Source organism: Dasypus novemcinctus, chromosome 13, assembly GCF_030445035.2.
Source record: "Dasypus novemcinctus isolate mDasNov1 chromosome 13, mDasNov1.1.hap2, whole genome shotgun sequence".
Lineage (NCBI taxonomy): Eukaryota > Metazoa > Chordata > Mammalia > Cingulata > Dasypodidae > Dasypus > Dasypus novemcinctus.
In genome coordinates this window covers 80,559,070-80,574,973 of record NC_080685.1, presented here as the reverse complement: position 1 = coordinate 80,574,973, position 15,904 = coordinate 80,559,070, and the positions used below count along the sequence as shown (strand labels likewise).

The 15,904-nt window shown below is 35.6% G+C and overlaps 1 protein-coding gene across 1 annotated transcript in view; it reads right to left on the bottom strand.

The window, feature by feature from the left end:
* The window catches only part of LOC101424440 (complement factor H-like), a 67,149-nt gene that overhangs the window by 8,564 nt on the left and 42,681 nt on the right, over positions 1–15,904 (bottom strand). Inside the window, exons 7-10 of the mRNA XM_071207301.1 lie at positions 14,586–14,768; positions 7,506–7,682; positions 1,266–1,475; positions 619–792 (exon numbers count right to left, since the gene is read on the bottom strand). Coding sequence (XP_071063402.1) covers positions 619–792; positions 1,266–1,475; positions 7,506–7,682; positions 14,586–14,768 — 744 coding nt within the window. The remainder of the gene's footprint in view (positions 1–618; positions 793–1,265; positions 1,476–7,505; positions 7,683–14,585; positions 14,769–15,904) is intronic.

Below are 15,904 nucleotides of genomic sequence, written 5' to 3'. Positions count from 1 at the left end.
AAATGATTAATGCTGATCAATATTTTAATAACTTTACAAAATATGATTGCAAGCAGACTTGAATTAATTGCATTTAATTATTCTACATTTATGAAAAGAATAAAGTGAAAATAGTAATATTAGAAGCCTGAGAAGATATGTGTAGATGTAAAGCACACAGTTTTTTCTATTTCTTACATTTAAATTCTTTCCTTCCTCATACAGCTATCAACATTACGTTTCTATTTCCTTCTTTTTTTGCTTCTGTCAAAATCTAAGACATACATAATTGTTTTGAATATTTTTGAAAGTTGTATATTTATAAGGACATGATTAATAAAATAATTGCAGAGTAAATAATAATGCAGTTAATGAAGGGGGTCAGCTGAGCTGAAAAGACATGAACAATTTGAGAATGTATTGCAGAGGATGCAGAAAGTGCACACAAGAGGATATGCAAAGGTAATAATTTGGTTCATGTTGATAAATTTTTCTTTTCACTAAGTCTATAATTCTCAGTCAGAACCCAGAACTTTCAGAGATATCTTGCAAAATTCTAAAATTAGGACTTAGTTTCATAACTGAACCATTAATGCTTTGATATCTATCATCTATACAATAAAATTAAACACACTGTACTTTTGCATTCTGGTGGATTTGGCCATTTTCCTCCTAAACATTTTATAGAAGCTGGTCCATCAATCCCAAAGCCATCTTCACAGTTATATGTAACTTCTTCTCCATGTTGGTAACTGTCTAACCTTGGAGAAGGAGCACCATAAGAAATCATAGGTGGCTCTTTACATGGATTTCCTAAAAAAAAAAAAAAAAGAAATTATAAATCCATATCACAAATTCTAAAATGCAGTTTTGAGTAGTGGACATCCTATTTAGTGGGTTTATTTGGAAAAAAAAAAGATAGCACAGTGACTTTTGTCACATCACAGACGAGGGACAAATTGTCTCCTAAAACACCATTCTGTTGTCTGTCACTCTCACAATCTGAGCAGAAACTTACATTGAAATATCAATACATTTATCAAAGAGTTGACTAGGGTTTCTCTAACTAACCATGACTGTTAAATGGAAACAGATTGAAGATAATGGAACCAAGAAAAGTACTATCACATTGCAGGGAATCAAAAGGACATGATAAAAATTGGTTTAATAGTAGATATACAAGGATTTATATATACATTTAAATACATATGCTTTAATCTAAATGATGCTGCCTCTTAATGAAATTACGCTGAGTACAGAGTATCAGTTTTGCATACTGCCCTCACCTATGCACTGAGGTATAGAAATCCATTTTCCCATGTGGCATGTTATCCCATCTTCTTCCAATATTGAGAAACCATCTTCGCATTTATATCTTAATTTATTGCCATGGTTGTAGGGCCTAGGGTTGGCTGTTTCTTCACTTCCTGCTGAAAATCTGGATGATTCAATGTATCCATGTTCTATAAGAGGTGGTTGAGAACATGGAAGTTTTTCTAGATAAAATACAAAGATCAAAGTGTCAAGCACAATGTCATGTTTAAACTGAAAAAGAAAATCAAATATTATTGGATGTTTTAAAAGAGAGGTAATACAAGCAAATACTATTGAAAACTGAACAAATATTTGGAACTTGCAAAGATACATATTTCCATAATATCTAAGCTACTATTCTCTTGGCTAATATCCTCTTTCATTCCTGTCCTGTTTATCATGAGGAGTGAACTATGCATGAACAAAATTTTATCTGGTACTTAAATAGTATTCTAATTTTTTTTGCCTGAACACATTTAACAATGGAAATGAAAGAAATGTGATTAACTTGGGCACCTAAATTGTAATTTATTGTTTCAAGATAAGGTATAATAGATTTACAGGAATATCTTCATCTTCATTTAAGCAAAATCCAGAAGCATATGAAACTCATTTTGAAAGAATGTTATCAAGCAAGTTATGAACTACTGACCAACACAACGTGGAATTGACTGCCATCTTCCGTCTTTGCACACAATTTCTTCTCCACCCTGAATTAGATAATTTTCCTGACAGAGGATAGATACTTTTTCTCCATCCTGATAATTTATTGTGCTTGTCGTGTTTTGAGTATTAGGAATTTGAGGTGGAGGTGTTTTGAGTATTAGGAATTTGAGGAAAAAAATTGGATTTTTTTCCCTAGAAATATTAAAATTAAATTGCTTGGTTAAAAATCAGAAGTTAAAAATATTAAAAGAGAATTTCCAATAACTACAAATTCAATAATATGTTACAAACAATCAAATACTATTATGCTCTGCATTTATATATGTAATAGATTACAGTTGCATAACACTTTAATATTTCAGTTAGGGTTTATATTCTCATGTCTCCCTTACAGCTTCTTCCTTTTTTTCTTTCTTTGATGAATCCTGTACAAATTATTTAAAATCTATTTTGATTATTTCTAACCTTTAGTGTACTTTAACTGAATTACAAATTCTCAGTATCAGACAATAAATAAAAATGGCGTAAGGACATTTCTTACAGATATCCATGATTGAATATATTAGAATTGTATTAAAAATCTCAGTTTATGTTCTCTCAATGGGAAGAATTAAATTTAGCTAACAATCAACCTGATACTATCCTTTTATTATATCATCTGGTTTTTCTATCTATATCTAACTCAATATGAATATTTTATATTTTACCAAAAATATCTTTCTTCTTATTTTTGTTTTTAAATTTGGGGGCATAATTTAAATTACACATTTTAAAATGTGTTCTCATAATTTTTTTTCTTCTGTATCTAACACCGCCAGAGAAAATCAAACGCCAGAATATCTGCAATGATCTTAATATTGAACAACACAGAGAACATATACCAGATTACAAGACTTACCATAAAGATTTAATTATTAAAGCAATGTGGTTTGGACATAAAGGTAGACAAATAGTCAAACAGACTGACTAGAGAATCCAAAAATAAACCAAGGCCCCAATAGTTAGATTATTTTCATTCAGTCTTTTCCATACATGTTCTAGAACTGTCTACTAACATAGAAAAAAATATATTAATCCTTCCATATAATACTAAAAAATTAATATTAACTGGATACTATTCCTAAAATTAAATGCTAAAACTACAAAGTTTCTAGATGGAAACATAAAACCTATATATGTCACTACTTGCTTCCATAAGAAATAACTATCTACCTGTTAACTGCATGTAGTAGGTTTACATTTCTATTGGCCAGAAACTAATCTGTGTATATTCTAGGCTTGTATAAATTGTTAAAAAATAACAAGGATATGGAGCAAGGTTTCCCACAGTTGGGGAAGAATATTACAAATATTAATAGAGAGGGGATTAGATTGAACCCTGTGTTATTTAGTTGGAAATGGAGGTGTAAATATGAGTCAGGGAAGATAAATATGAATAGAAAGACAGAGAAATAGATAGATGATAGATAGATTATGAATATAGATAAAAGATTAGAAGGTAGATTGATAGATAATTGTTACATGATGGTGAATAGACAGCTGGGAGATAGGTATAGATAGGTAATAGTTAGAGGCATAGGTATAAGTATAGGTGTGCATGTGGGCAACATTTAGGTACAGGTATAGGTATATGTGGAGCTAGAGGTGAGGATACATATATATCTAAACAAAGGAATGAGAAGCTATAAGACTCCAACACTAATGACCATACCTAGTACCCAGATGTTAATTTAAATCGACCAAGTTTCTAGATGGTTTGTTTTAGGGTTAACTAATGTAGAGATACAATTAGTGTTTAGAATAATGTTTTGGCTCATTTCTAAATTATTCTCCAGCTTGAAAAGTATTTGTAATAATAACTAGTTATTTTTTTAAAGGATGCAAAGATACCTGTTTTACAAGTCAAGAAAAGTAACCAAGCAAATTTGCTTTCATTTTTGTTTTTATGTTGAGTTTAGTAGCTTAGCTGAGGAAATCATATTTGAGTGAGAATCACTGGAATTTCTCTCCTATATTCATTTCTAATAGACCACACAGCAATTATTTTATTTGTACTTGTGCTTGTTTACATATTTCGTGCTTATTTTATGCAAATTGCTTTTCTCACCATGTTTTGATAAAAACTTATTTATAAGGAAAAAAAACTTCATCATAGCTGTTGGGTAATTTCCAACTACTATGTTTATATGAAATGTGATTTAAAGATGAGTTTGATTGAACATATTCATAATTAGATACATTTGTCTTTTCTTTAATGTCAAACTCAAATCCTAGTATTGACTCTGAAAAGTTCTCATGAATTTTCTACTTCTAATTGTAAACTTTACGTTAAGAACACTGTTTATTTTACATGGTTTATGATAATTTTTTTTGAAACATCTCACCGAAGGATAGAAGTCACAGTACATTTGAATTAAACTCAAGTATAACCAATCTGGATGCAGTTTTCTTCAAATTACTGAGGAAAGAAATTTTTAAAAGAATATTATGTTATCATTCGTTCATTCAATCATCAGAGAATTAAAATCTGTTCCCTAGGGGAAGTGGACTTGGCCCAGTGGTTAGGATGTCCGCCTACCACATGGGAGGTCCACGGTTCAAACTCCGGGCCTCCTTGACCCATGTGGAGCTGGTCCATGCGCAGTGCTGATGCGCGCAAGGAGTGCCCTGCCACGCAGGGGTCTGCCCCACATAGGGGAGTCCTATGTGCAAGGACTGCACCCCGTAAGGAGAGCCGCCCAGCGCGAAAGAAAGCGCAGACTTCCCAGGAATGGCGCCCCACGCACAGAAAGCTGATGCCACAAAAGATGACACCACAAAAAGAAAGAAACATAGATTCCTGATGCTGCTGATAAGGATAGAAGCGGTCACAGAAGAACACACAGCGAATGGACACAGAGAGCAGACAACTCGGGGGGGGGGGGGGCGGGGAGCGGAGAGAAATAAATAAAAATAAATAAATATTTTTTTAAAAAATCTGTTCCCTGTTTCTAACAATATATTCGCCTTGTCATCAATTTTGATAAAATTTGCAAATTTAAACATTAAACATTAAACTTCAGTTTCTACTGCTGACTCTGTTACTCAAATTTCCTTTCCTTCATATTTTTGTTTGATGATAGACAGCATTGGAATGGCCATAGAAATTATGTATTCAGGTATTTGCATTCTTTTTAAAAGAGGCATAAGCTTCTGGCTTCATAAACCTTTATCTCCCTGTAATCACAAGGAATAAAATGCATAATCATCTAAAAAGCTTTTCACTTAGGATAAATTCCTGGCTCTTCATGATCTAGCCTTGTCTATGCTTGCAATATAATTTTAAGCATCTCTCCCCCTCTCAATCCAGACCCAGATGTTTTTACCTTTGAATTAAAAAAAAAAATAGGTCAAGTTCAGTGCTGCCTGGGTTGTTACAAAAATCCCTTCCTCTGCCCTCAAATGTTTTCCTAATCTTAATGGCATGGATGGCATCCTAGCCAAAATAGAGCCCTCTCCCACTCCAACATCCCATCTAAATCCTTGGCTTCTTTCTTTTCTTTATAACCAATGATATACAAAACAGATAAAAATTATATTTATCCTTTGATTCATTATTGCTTTAATTTACTGTGTTATTGTTTTTTTTAGTCTGCTATATTTGAATAATCTGTAAATCAGGCTCATCTTCTATTTTTCTTCATTTCTGGAACATAATAGATATTTTTTGATGGTCTGAATGAATCGTGTATCACTCAGCTTTCGATACTTCTAAGCAAGTCGACCTCTTTGCTTTAATAAGCATGTTGTTCTTTCCTCTGCAAACTCTATTTTCCATATTTCATCAAGTGTTTCTTCTACCTATACCACCCCATCCCAACACACTATTCATGCTCAGATAACCTTGTTCCATATTTTATGGAGAAGTAGAAACCATCAGCTCTTGCTTCTTTCTGCATGATATTTACGCACCCGTTTTCCTTTCTTCCCGTCTCCTGCTACAAAATAGTAAGTGCCCTGTAGGCAAAAGCCCAGTCCTTTCCCAGGGGCTCTGGTTCCCCTTCTGTCTCGCTCATGAGGACATAGCTACCTCAGGTATTCCATCTTTCCCTGCTCTCCTCTCCACCGTGGGCCTCTCTTAGCATTCAGGATGCCGTTATGTCTCTCACCTTTATAAAAGAAAACTTCATTTCAGGGCATAATTTTTTTCAGCTATATTCTGGGCTTTCTATTTCCTGTTACAGCAAAAGTTTTAAAAGTTATGTCCACAAGCCAATTATCATTGGCCTCTATGTTGCCAAATACACCACACTTTTACCGTCTAGTAACTGAATGTATGAATGGAATTAAACATAAGGATCACCACAATTATTCTACTATTGAAATTAAGTTCCTCTTCCCTTTAGTCTTACATTTGATAGGCACTGTGCCAAGACCGTTACGTGGATTATTTGCCCTTATAACAATTACAATCTTGTGATAAATCAGAACATTTTTAAGTATCAAATATTTTATAGGAAAGGAAGATTCAACAAAGCTTCAAAGAGTCTAGGTGTGTTGCCCAAAGATACACTGATAGTAAACAGAGGAACCGGAAATAGATTCTATGCAAATTGCTCCAAAGGCTGTACAATTAATACTTCCTCTTTTAAATGTTTCTTTCTCTCCACATCAATGACAACATCCATTTCAAAAATTCACATCTTTGCTCTGCATTCCCACAGGCATCATATGGTCTTAAAGCCAACCATTTCCCACCCTACATGAACCCACAGCTTCCTTTCTTGCCCACCATAAGAAAACGACATGCAAAGAAAAATCTTTCAAAAATGCAATTTTCATTTTATCATTTCTTTGCTTAAAAGTATTGTTTGACTTTTCTTTCATAAACCTAACATATATGAAAGACCTGGATAACTTGAATTGACTTCCTATCCAGCCTCAGCTCTTTAAATCTTTGCACATCTTAAATTGACTCTACACACCCTGGTATTTCCCATATAGATCTTCACTTTCAAAGTTTTGTGTATTCCATTTCCTCTATCTGGAACACACTATGTTCACACATTTTTCCACACATGCAAGCCCCCTTTCTAGTGCTGGAAAACAAATTGCAAATTGTCCACAGAACTTGTCAATGTCTGAAAAAGAGGAGCTCCTGATCTTCTCTGCAGAAATTAACACTTAGGGGTAAGACATAAAGCAGAAATTCAGGAGGAAAATAACAGAGGAAGTTTAACAGCCATACTATTGGTAACGGGTGATCAGTTTTAAATAATTTGAAAGTTTACATTTGGAATAACTTAAAAATGATTTCTATGTCAACCACAAGTCTGTAACATATGTGTCCCACAAGAAACATTACTATGATGGAGTTTGTTAAAGGTAGAATATTATCTTTGGCTTTCAAAACATGATCTGCTCCCAGTGCACATTAAATAAGAAAAGACCTTGTATTTGATGAATGCTCCTTAAGGGCCTCTCTAGATAATTCAATTCTGAAATAAAGAACACACAATTTTTTTTTTCAATTCTGAAAAATGAATGGTTGAAATAAAATTACTTACCTAGACAAGTGGGGGTACCGGACCAACCACCATCACCACACACTATGGAGCCTGTGGTGTGTCCGTCTCTGCTTTCATATCCATCATTGCATTCATAGTCCAACTTGTCATTGAGCTTAAACCAGGTGCCTTTACTTCTGGCTCTGGCATTCTCAAATACTGGCATATCACAAGATTCTGAAGCATTATAAAATTGAAGTTAGTTCTAATGTCACTTAATGGACAATTGAGTAAATCCTTCACAGGAACAGAAAGTTTGCCCATTGCTAAATAAGTAATTTACATTTTAAAAGTAATCTAAGGAGAGAAAAGATGCTGTTATCCTGTATAGCTACTAAAAATAAAAAATTTGTTTCTATGAACATGTTTATCCTCATCTATAAAACTCTCTTAAAAATATACTAAGGAAATAATATTTATGTCAATTCTATTTACTTCTGTGAGTTTGTCAGATGCTGGTGTTAAAATAGGACATAATGGTGTGAATTTCATTTTTCAGGAAAGCAGAATGACATATTGAAAATGACATATTGAAAGATTGAAATCATACAAAACATTATCTCTGACCACAGTGGAGTCAAGCTGGAGATTTGCAAGGGACAGAAGCCCAGATTTCACACCACGATTTGGAAATTAAACAGCACACTCTTAGAAAAACAGTGGGTCAAAGAGGAAATCTCAAAAGAAATCAATGACTACCTTGAAACAAATGATAATGATAACACAACATACCAAAATTTATGGGATGCAGCAAAAGCAGTACTGAGAGGGAAGTTTATAGCCATAAATTCATATATCAAAAAAGAAGAAAGAGCAAAAATTGAAGAACTAACTGCACATTTGAAGGAATTAGAAAAACAACAACAAAGCAACCCAACAGGAAGAAGAAGGAAGGAAATAACAAAGATAAGAGCAGAACTAAATGAAATAGAAAATAAGAAAGCACTTGAACAGATAAACAAGACCAAGAGCTGGTTTTTTGAGAAGATTAACAAAATTGACAAACCTTTAGCAACACTAACAAAGAAAAAAAGAGAGAAGATGCAAATACACAAAATAAGAAATGAGAAAGGCGATATCACCACTGACCCCACAGAAATAAAGACTATCATAAGAGGATATTTTGAAAAACTATATTCCAACAAAAATGACAATCTAGAGGAAATGGACAAATTCCTAGAAACACATAAGCAGCCCATATTGACAAAAGAAGAAATTGATGATCTTAACAAACCAATCACAAGCAGAGAGATAGAATCAGTTATTAAAAATCTCCCAACTAAGAAGAGCCCAGGGCCAGATGGCTTCACAGGTGAATTCTACAAAACATTCCGGAAAGAACTGACACCAATCCTGCTGAAACTATTCCAAAAAATCGAAACAGAAAGAACATTACCCAACTCCTTCTATGATGCCAACATTACCCTAGTACCAAAGCCAAACAAAGACATCACAAGAAAGGAAAATTACAGACCAATTTCTCTAATGAACCTAGACGCAAAAATACTTAACAAAATACTTGCTAATCGTATTCAACAATACATTAAACGTATTATACACCACGACCAAGTGGGATTCATCCCAGGTATGCAAGGATGGTTCAACATAAGAAAATCAATCAACGTAATACACCATATAAACAGATTGAAGGAAAAAAAATCACATGATTATATCTATTGATGCAGAAAAAAGCATTTGACAAAATACAGCACACTTTCATGATAAAAACACTCCAAAAGATTGGAATACAAGGAAATTTTTTGAACATGATAAAGAGTATATATGAAAAACCTAAAGCCAATATTGTTTACAATGGAGAAATCCTAGACTCCTTCCCTCTAAACTCAGGAACAAGACAAGGATGCCCACTGTCTCCGCTCCTATTTAACATTGTCTTAGAAGTACTTGCTCGAGCACTGAGGCAAGAACCAGAAATAAAAGGCATTCAAATTGGAAAGGAAGAAGTCAAAATTTCATTATTTGCAGATGACATGATCCTATACATAGAAAACCCTGAGAGATCTACAACGAAGATTCTAGAACTCATAAATGAGTTTAGTAAAGTCGCAGGTTATAAGATCAATGCGCAAAAATCAGTAGCATTTCTGTACACCAATAATGAGCAAGATCAGGAGGAAATCAAGAAACAAATACCATTCACAATAGTAAATAAAAAATCAAATACTTAGGAATAAATTTAACTAAAGAGGTAAAGAACTTATACACCGAGAACTATACAAGATTTTTCAAGGAAATCAAAGAAGACCTGAATAAATGGAAGACTATTCCTTGTTCATGGATAGGAAGACTGAACATTATTAAGATGTCTATCCTACCAAAACTGATCTACACATTCAATGCAATCCCAATAAAAATCAACGCAGCCTTCTTTAAGGAACTAGAAAAACTAACTATGAAATTTATTTGGAAAGGAAAGAGACCCCGAATAGCCAAAGACATACTGAAAAAGAAAAACGAAATTGGAGGAATCACACTACCTGACTTCAAAACATACTACAGATCTACGGTGGTGAAAACAACATGGTATTGGCATAAGGAGAGACACATAGACCAATGGAATCGAATTGAAAGCTCTGATATAGAACCTCACATATACAGCCACATAATATTCGATAAAGCCACCAAATGCTCTCAACTGGGAGAGAGTGGCCTATTCAACAAATGGTGTCTGGAGAACTGGATAGCCATATGTAGAAGAATGAAAGAGGATTACCATCTCACACCTTATACAAAGATCAACTCAAGATGGATCAAAGACCTAAATATAAGAGCCAAGACCATAAAAACCTTAGAAAGCAGTGTAGGGAAACATCTACAGGACCTTGTAATAGGAAATGGATTTATGAATATCTCACCAAAAGCACGAGCAGCAAAAGAACTAATAGATAAATGGGACTTCCTCAAAATTAAAGCCTTCTGCACCTCAAAGGAGTTTGTCAAGAAAGTAAAAAGGGAGCCCACACAGTGGGAGAAAATATTTGGCAATCATATATCTGATAAGAAACTTATAACTTGCATATATAAAGAACTTCTATATCTTGAAAATAAAAAGATAAACAACCCATTTAAAAACTGGGAAAAAGACTTAAACAGACACTTCTCTGAAGAAGAAATACAAATGGCAAAAAAGCACATGAAAAAATGTTCCAAATCTCTAGCTATCAGGGAAATGCAAATCAAAACTACAATGAGATACCATCTTACACCCATAAGATTGGCAGCTATGAAAAAAACAGAAGAATACAAGTGCTGGAGAGGATGTGAAGGAAGGGGAACACTCATCCACTGCTGGTGGGAATGCAGAAGGATCCAACCATTCTGGAGGACAGTATGACGGTTTCTCAAAAAACTAGCCATAGATTTGCCATATGACCCAGCAATACCACTGCTGGGTATATACCCAGCAGAACTGAAAACAAGGACACAAACCGATATATGTACACCAATGTTCATAGCAGCATTGTTCACTATTGCCAAAAGTTGGAATCAACCCAAATGCCCATCAACAGATGAGTGGATCAATAAAATGTGGTATATACACACAATGGAATACTACTCGGCTGTAAGAACAAACACACTACAAACATATGTGATAACATGGATGAATCTTGAGAACCTTATGTTGAGTGAAGCAACCCAGACATTGAAGGACAAATACTACATGACCTCAATGATATGAAATAAACAAGCTGCCCTAGATAGCAAGAGACTGAACGATAGGCTTACAGGAAATCGGAGGGTGGAGGAAGGATATGAGCCGATGTCTGCAGGGGTGGAATTTAAGACGAGATGGTGGTAAGTATGAACACAAAGAAGAGATAAAAGGGGGGCAAGGGGTTGCCTTTGGTTGGGGCTTTGCGGGTTTGAGGGTGGCTGGGGAGGGACGGATGGGTAACATTGCCCAAAAGTGGGGGGAGGGAGGGGTAGCATACGAACACAGGAGAGGGTCAGGTGTTGGTGGAGAGTAAAATGCCGAGAAAATCATATCAAAATATAATAAAGAGGGTTACCTGTTTAGAATGCTCGGAGGGGAGGGTCTGATGCAGGACAGGCTCCTGGGGAATGTCTAAATGCTCATTCTGCCAGAGTGGGTGACACCATGGGGTAGAAACCCAAGTAGTGAGAGTGGGGGTGGACCCACATCCTGGGGAGGACTAATGCCATCAAATAGAGGGAACTGTATCCCTCGAGAGAAAGGGTGGCTCCCAGGGCATTGGGGCAGTTGAGCAAATTAGGCCCTGAACACTATTCCATCTATCTCTGGAAGTGGCTCCTCAGGAAACGGAGGTTGGCTGTCACTGTGGGCACCAAGGTGGAAGGGAAAATGGACGTTAAATGTGTGGAACCAAGGTAAATGGGGGGTAAGAGAGGAGTCTCTTGAGAGTACACAAGGATGGATATAAAACATGTAATATTATACCATAACATATAGGAGATGACAGACTGATAATGTAAACCATAATGTAAAACATAGGATAACTAAGAATGTAAAGAACTGTGTATCCTAAAGTATGCACCATAATGTAAGCACAGATGTCACCTTGTTAGAAAGCTAATGTCTCAGACTCTGTACATCACGTTAAGTAAATATGATGTGAATAGGGTGTAAGAGTATCGCTGTGGAAGGAAAAAGGTTTTGTGGTGGATGTATGGGAGTGCTGTATACTATATATATGCATTGCTGTGGTCTAGGACTTCTGTGAAGAGAAGCTGAATAATTAGGGGGGAAAAATAAAAAAAAAGAAAAAGATAGGATGTAGAATTTTTTCAAGTCAACATTCTTTAAGTTCTTTATCTAACTTTATCCAAGTTCTTTATCTAACCTTTAAACCCATCGCTATATGCCATTCCCTAGTAAGGGACCATGACATTATATTGGGCTTCAAATTTCGGGGAGTTCTGGATCACAGAGTGTTTCAACAATGGCAATGTAGGGATACTGGTATGGGATACCAATGACAGGTGATATATGGCTGAGAGGGAGCTGTACAGAACATATGTCCAGGGTGCATGGTAATGTTTGGATATACTCATAGTGGCAACAATTAAAAACCACAGCAGGGGGGGTACTGGGTTCCTGGCCAGTGGTGCTCTGCCGTGGTCCCTAGGGAAGCAGCGACAGTCTCCCAGGTGCAGCGGTGGGGACCGGGAGGGAGTGAGGGTTCAACAGTGAGCCCCTGATGCTAATGACTATGCTTGTGAGCTGATAAGCCTAAAATAAGAACAAGGCCTAGAGCAACATTGTGCCTGGGAATTTCCTCCTGTCAGCCTTCATGTTACTCAAATGTGGCCAGTCTCGAAGCCAAACTCAGCATGTAAATGCAATGCCTTCCCCCCAGCGTGGGACATGACACCCGGGGATGAGCCTCCCTGGCAACGAGGGACCACTATCAACTACCAACTGATGATGCAACTGGAAAATGACCTTATATGGAAGGTTCAATGCGGATCAGCAGAATATCCCTGTCTACATAAAATAACATGACTTTAAAATGCTGTTTGACCTAATGTAAGGGGGAAATGGAAAGGAAAAATGAGTTTATATGGCTACGAGTTTCTAAAAAAGAGTCTGGAGGCTGGCAGAAGGATTGCCCTCATGTACAACTGAGCAGAGTCAGAGAGATAGATAAAGCAGATACAACCCCCAGATATTGATTCCTTTGAGGGCTAAAGAGACCCATGGGAGTTATGGTCATGGCCGATGGGGTTAACTACCAGGTCAGATGGCCCCTCTTTGGAAATGGTGTTTATGTGTGATGAATCTGGACTCAGATGGGATCTTCCTTCATAAGACTTTCATGCTAATGTGCTGGAGGTGCAGTTAATGTTGGGGTTTAAGATATATTTAGGGGATTTGAATCTCTGGACTGACAATGTGATAGCCAGGTCCTGAGCCTCAACAGACTCCAGCACCTACAATCTGATTTATTGGACTTACCACACTCAGCTAAGATGGAGTTGAAGAAGGACAACCACCACACCATGGAGCCTAGAGTGATTACAACTGAAAGTGGGAGGATTGCATCCAGCATCCATGTGGAATCTGAGCCTCCTCTTGACATAGAGGTGCAATGGACACAACCAATCCAATGTCCACATAGAAGAGGTGGCATTGGATTGGGAAAAGTGGACATGGTGGCTGATGGGTATGGGGAAAGGCAGGAAGAGATGAGAGGTGGAGGCGTCTTTGGGACATGGAGCTGCCCTGGATGGTGCTTCAGAGGCAATCACCGGACATTGTAAATCCTCACAGGGCCCACTGGATGGAATGGAGGAGAGTATGGGCCATGATGTGGACCATTGACTATGAGGTGCAGAGGTGCCCAAAGATGTACTTACCAAATCCAATGGATGTGTCATGATGATGGGAACGAGTGTTGCTGGGGGGGGGGGAGAGGTGGGGTGTGGGGGGGGTGGGGTTGAATGGGACCTCACATATATATTTTTAATGTAATATTATTACAAAGTCAATAAAAATTAAAAATTAAAAAATAAAAAAAAAGAAATTGACATATTGAAAAATTAGAGAATTTAGAGGTAATATAACTGTTAGCAGTTATACATACGAGAGAAAATAGATTAATTAGATTAAGAGATGAATGTATTAATGAAAATTTTCTATTTAATAACAAGAAAGTTTTGTAATAGATAATCAATCACAATTAGTACAAAATGTGTTGACATGGGGGCAACATTAATCATTTTTCCTTAACCAGAGTCCAGAGAAATCAAGGTAATTTAAAGGAAAAAAAAAGAAATTTAAATAATAGGAAGTTTATATCTTATATACATCAAAATATCCCTGAGTGCTTATCAGATAATAAAGTTAGTCAGTAAAGTAAAGTAAGCAAATTGTTCTTAGAAAATCTTCAAAACCACCTAGGTTGTAGAGAGAGAAAAACAGTTTTAAATACACATTATATTTGTATATACACACAGATATATAATGTGTGTATATTTATCTTTTCAAATGGAAACACATATCCTCCCTCCAAGAAGAATTATGTTACTAGAACTGTGGTACAACTCTCATGAATAATAACATATTAAATTACTTACTAATGCATGTGGGTTGAGCAGACCAGCCGCTTTGCAAACATTTAATTGATCCCGATGTTTTACCTTCTGGTATTATATATCCTGATTTACAACGGTAATGTGTTTTTTTATTTAAAGGATATGTGTAATCAGATTCAGAAAAGAAACCATTGTAGATTTTTATATCTACTTTTGAACACGTTTCTAAAAGGGAGAAAGCACAAACATATGTTCAACACACAGTATTGTAAAAAAAAGGCAAGCGATATTACAATATAATTAAATAATAAGTAATTTTTCACAGTTCTTCTCAAATACGCCAGAAATTTAAGAGATGGTAATAGTTCTTCAATCACTGAATGAGGTTAACATCATAACACTGAAGTCAGATAAAAAGTTCACAAGAAAGGAAAATTACAGAACAATAGTCCTTAGCAACAGAGATGCAAAAATCCTCAACAAAATACTAGCAAACTGAATCTGAGAGCACATTAAAATGATTTCACACGATGACCAAGTGGGACTTATCCCAAGCATGCAAGATTAGTTCAACAAAATCAATTTATATAACACATCATATTAAAAGAATGATGGGGGGAAACGTAATTATCTTAACTGACACTTAATAGGAGTTTAACTAAATCCAGCACCATTTCTTTATAAAAACACTCAGAAAACAAGAAATGTTTAGAAACTTCAACATGACAAAGGACATTTATGAGAAACCCACAGATAACATCAGAGTCATTGGTAAAAGAATGAAAGATTTCCCAGTAAGAAAATGAACAAGGCAATGTTGGCTGCTTCCTCCTCTGCTATTCAGCATTATATTGAAAGTTCAAGATGGAGCAATCAGGTAAGAAAAAGAAATGAAAATATCCATATTCACAGATGATAGATACTATCTTATGTATAAAAAAAACAAATAATGTACAAGAAGACCACAAGGGTGCATAAATGATTTTGACGAAGTGGCAAGATACAAGAACAACTTGCAAAAGTCAGTGATGTTTCTATTTACCGGGAATGAACAATTCAAAATGATATTAAAGAAACAACCCCATTTTAATACCAATTAAAAAACAAAATATTAGTGAATAAATTGAAGCAAGGAGTAAAACACTTAAACATGGAATACTACAAAACAATGGTGAAAAAAATTAAAGAACCAAGTTAATGAAAAGGAAATTGCAGGTTCATGAATTGGAAGGCTAAATATTTTTAAGATGTCAATTCTACCCAAATTAGTTTACACGTTCAGTGAAATTCCAACCAAAATTCCAATATCCTTCTTGCCAAAGTCGAAAAGCCAATCATCAAATTCTTATGGAAGGTAAGGT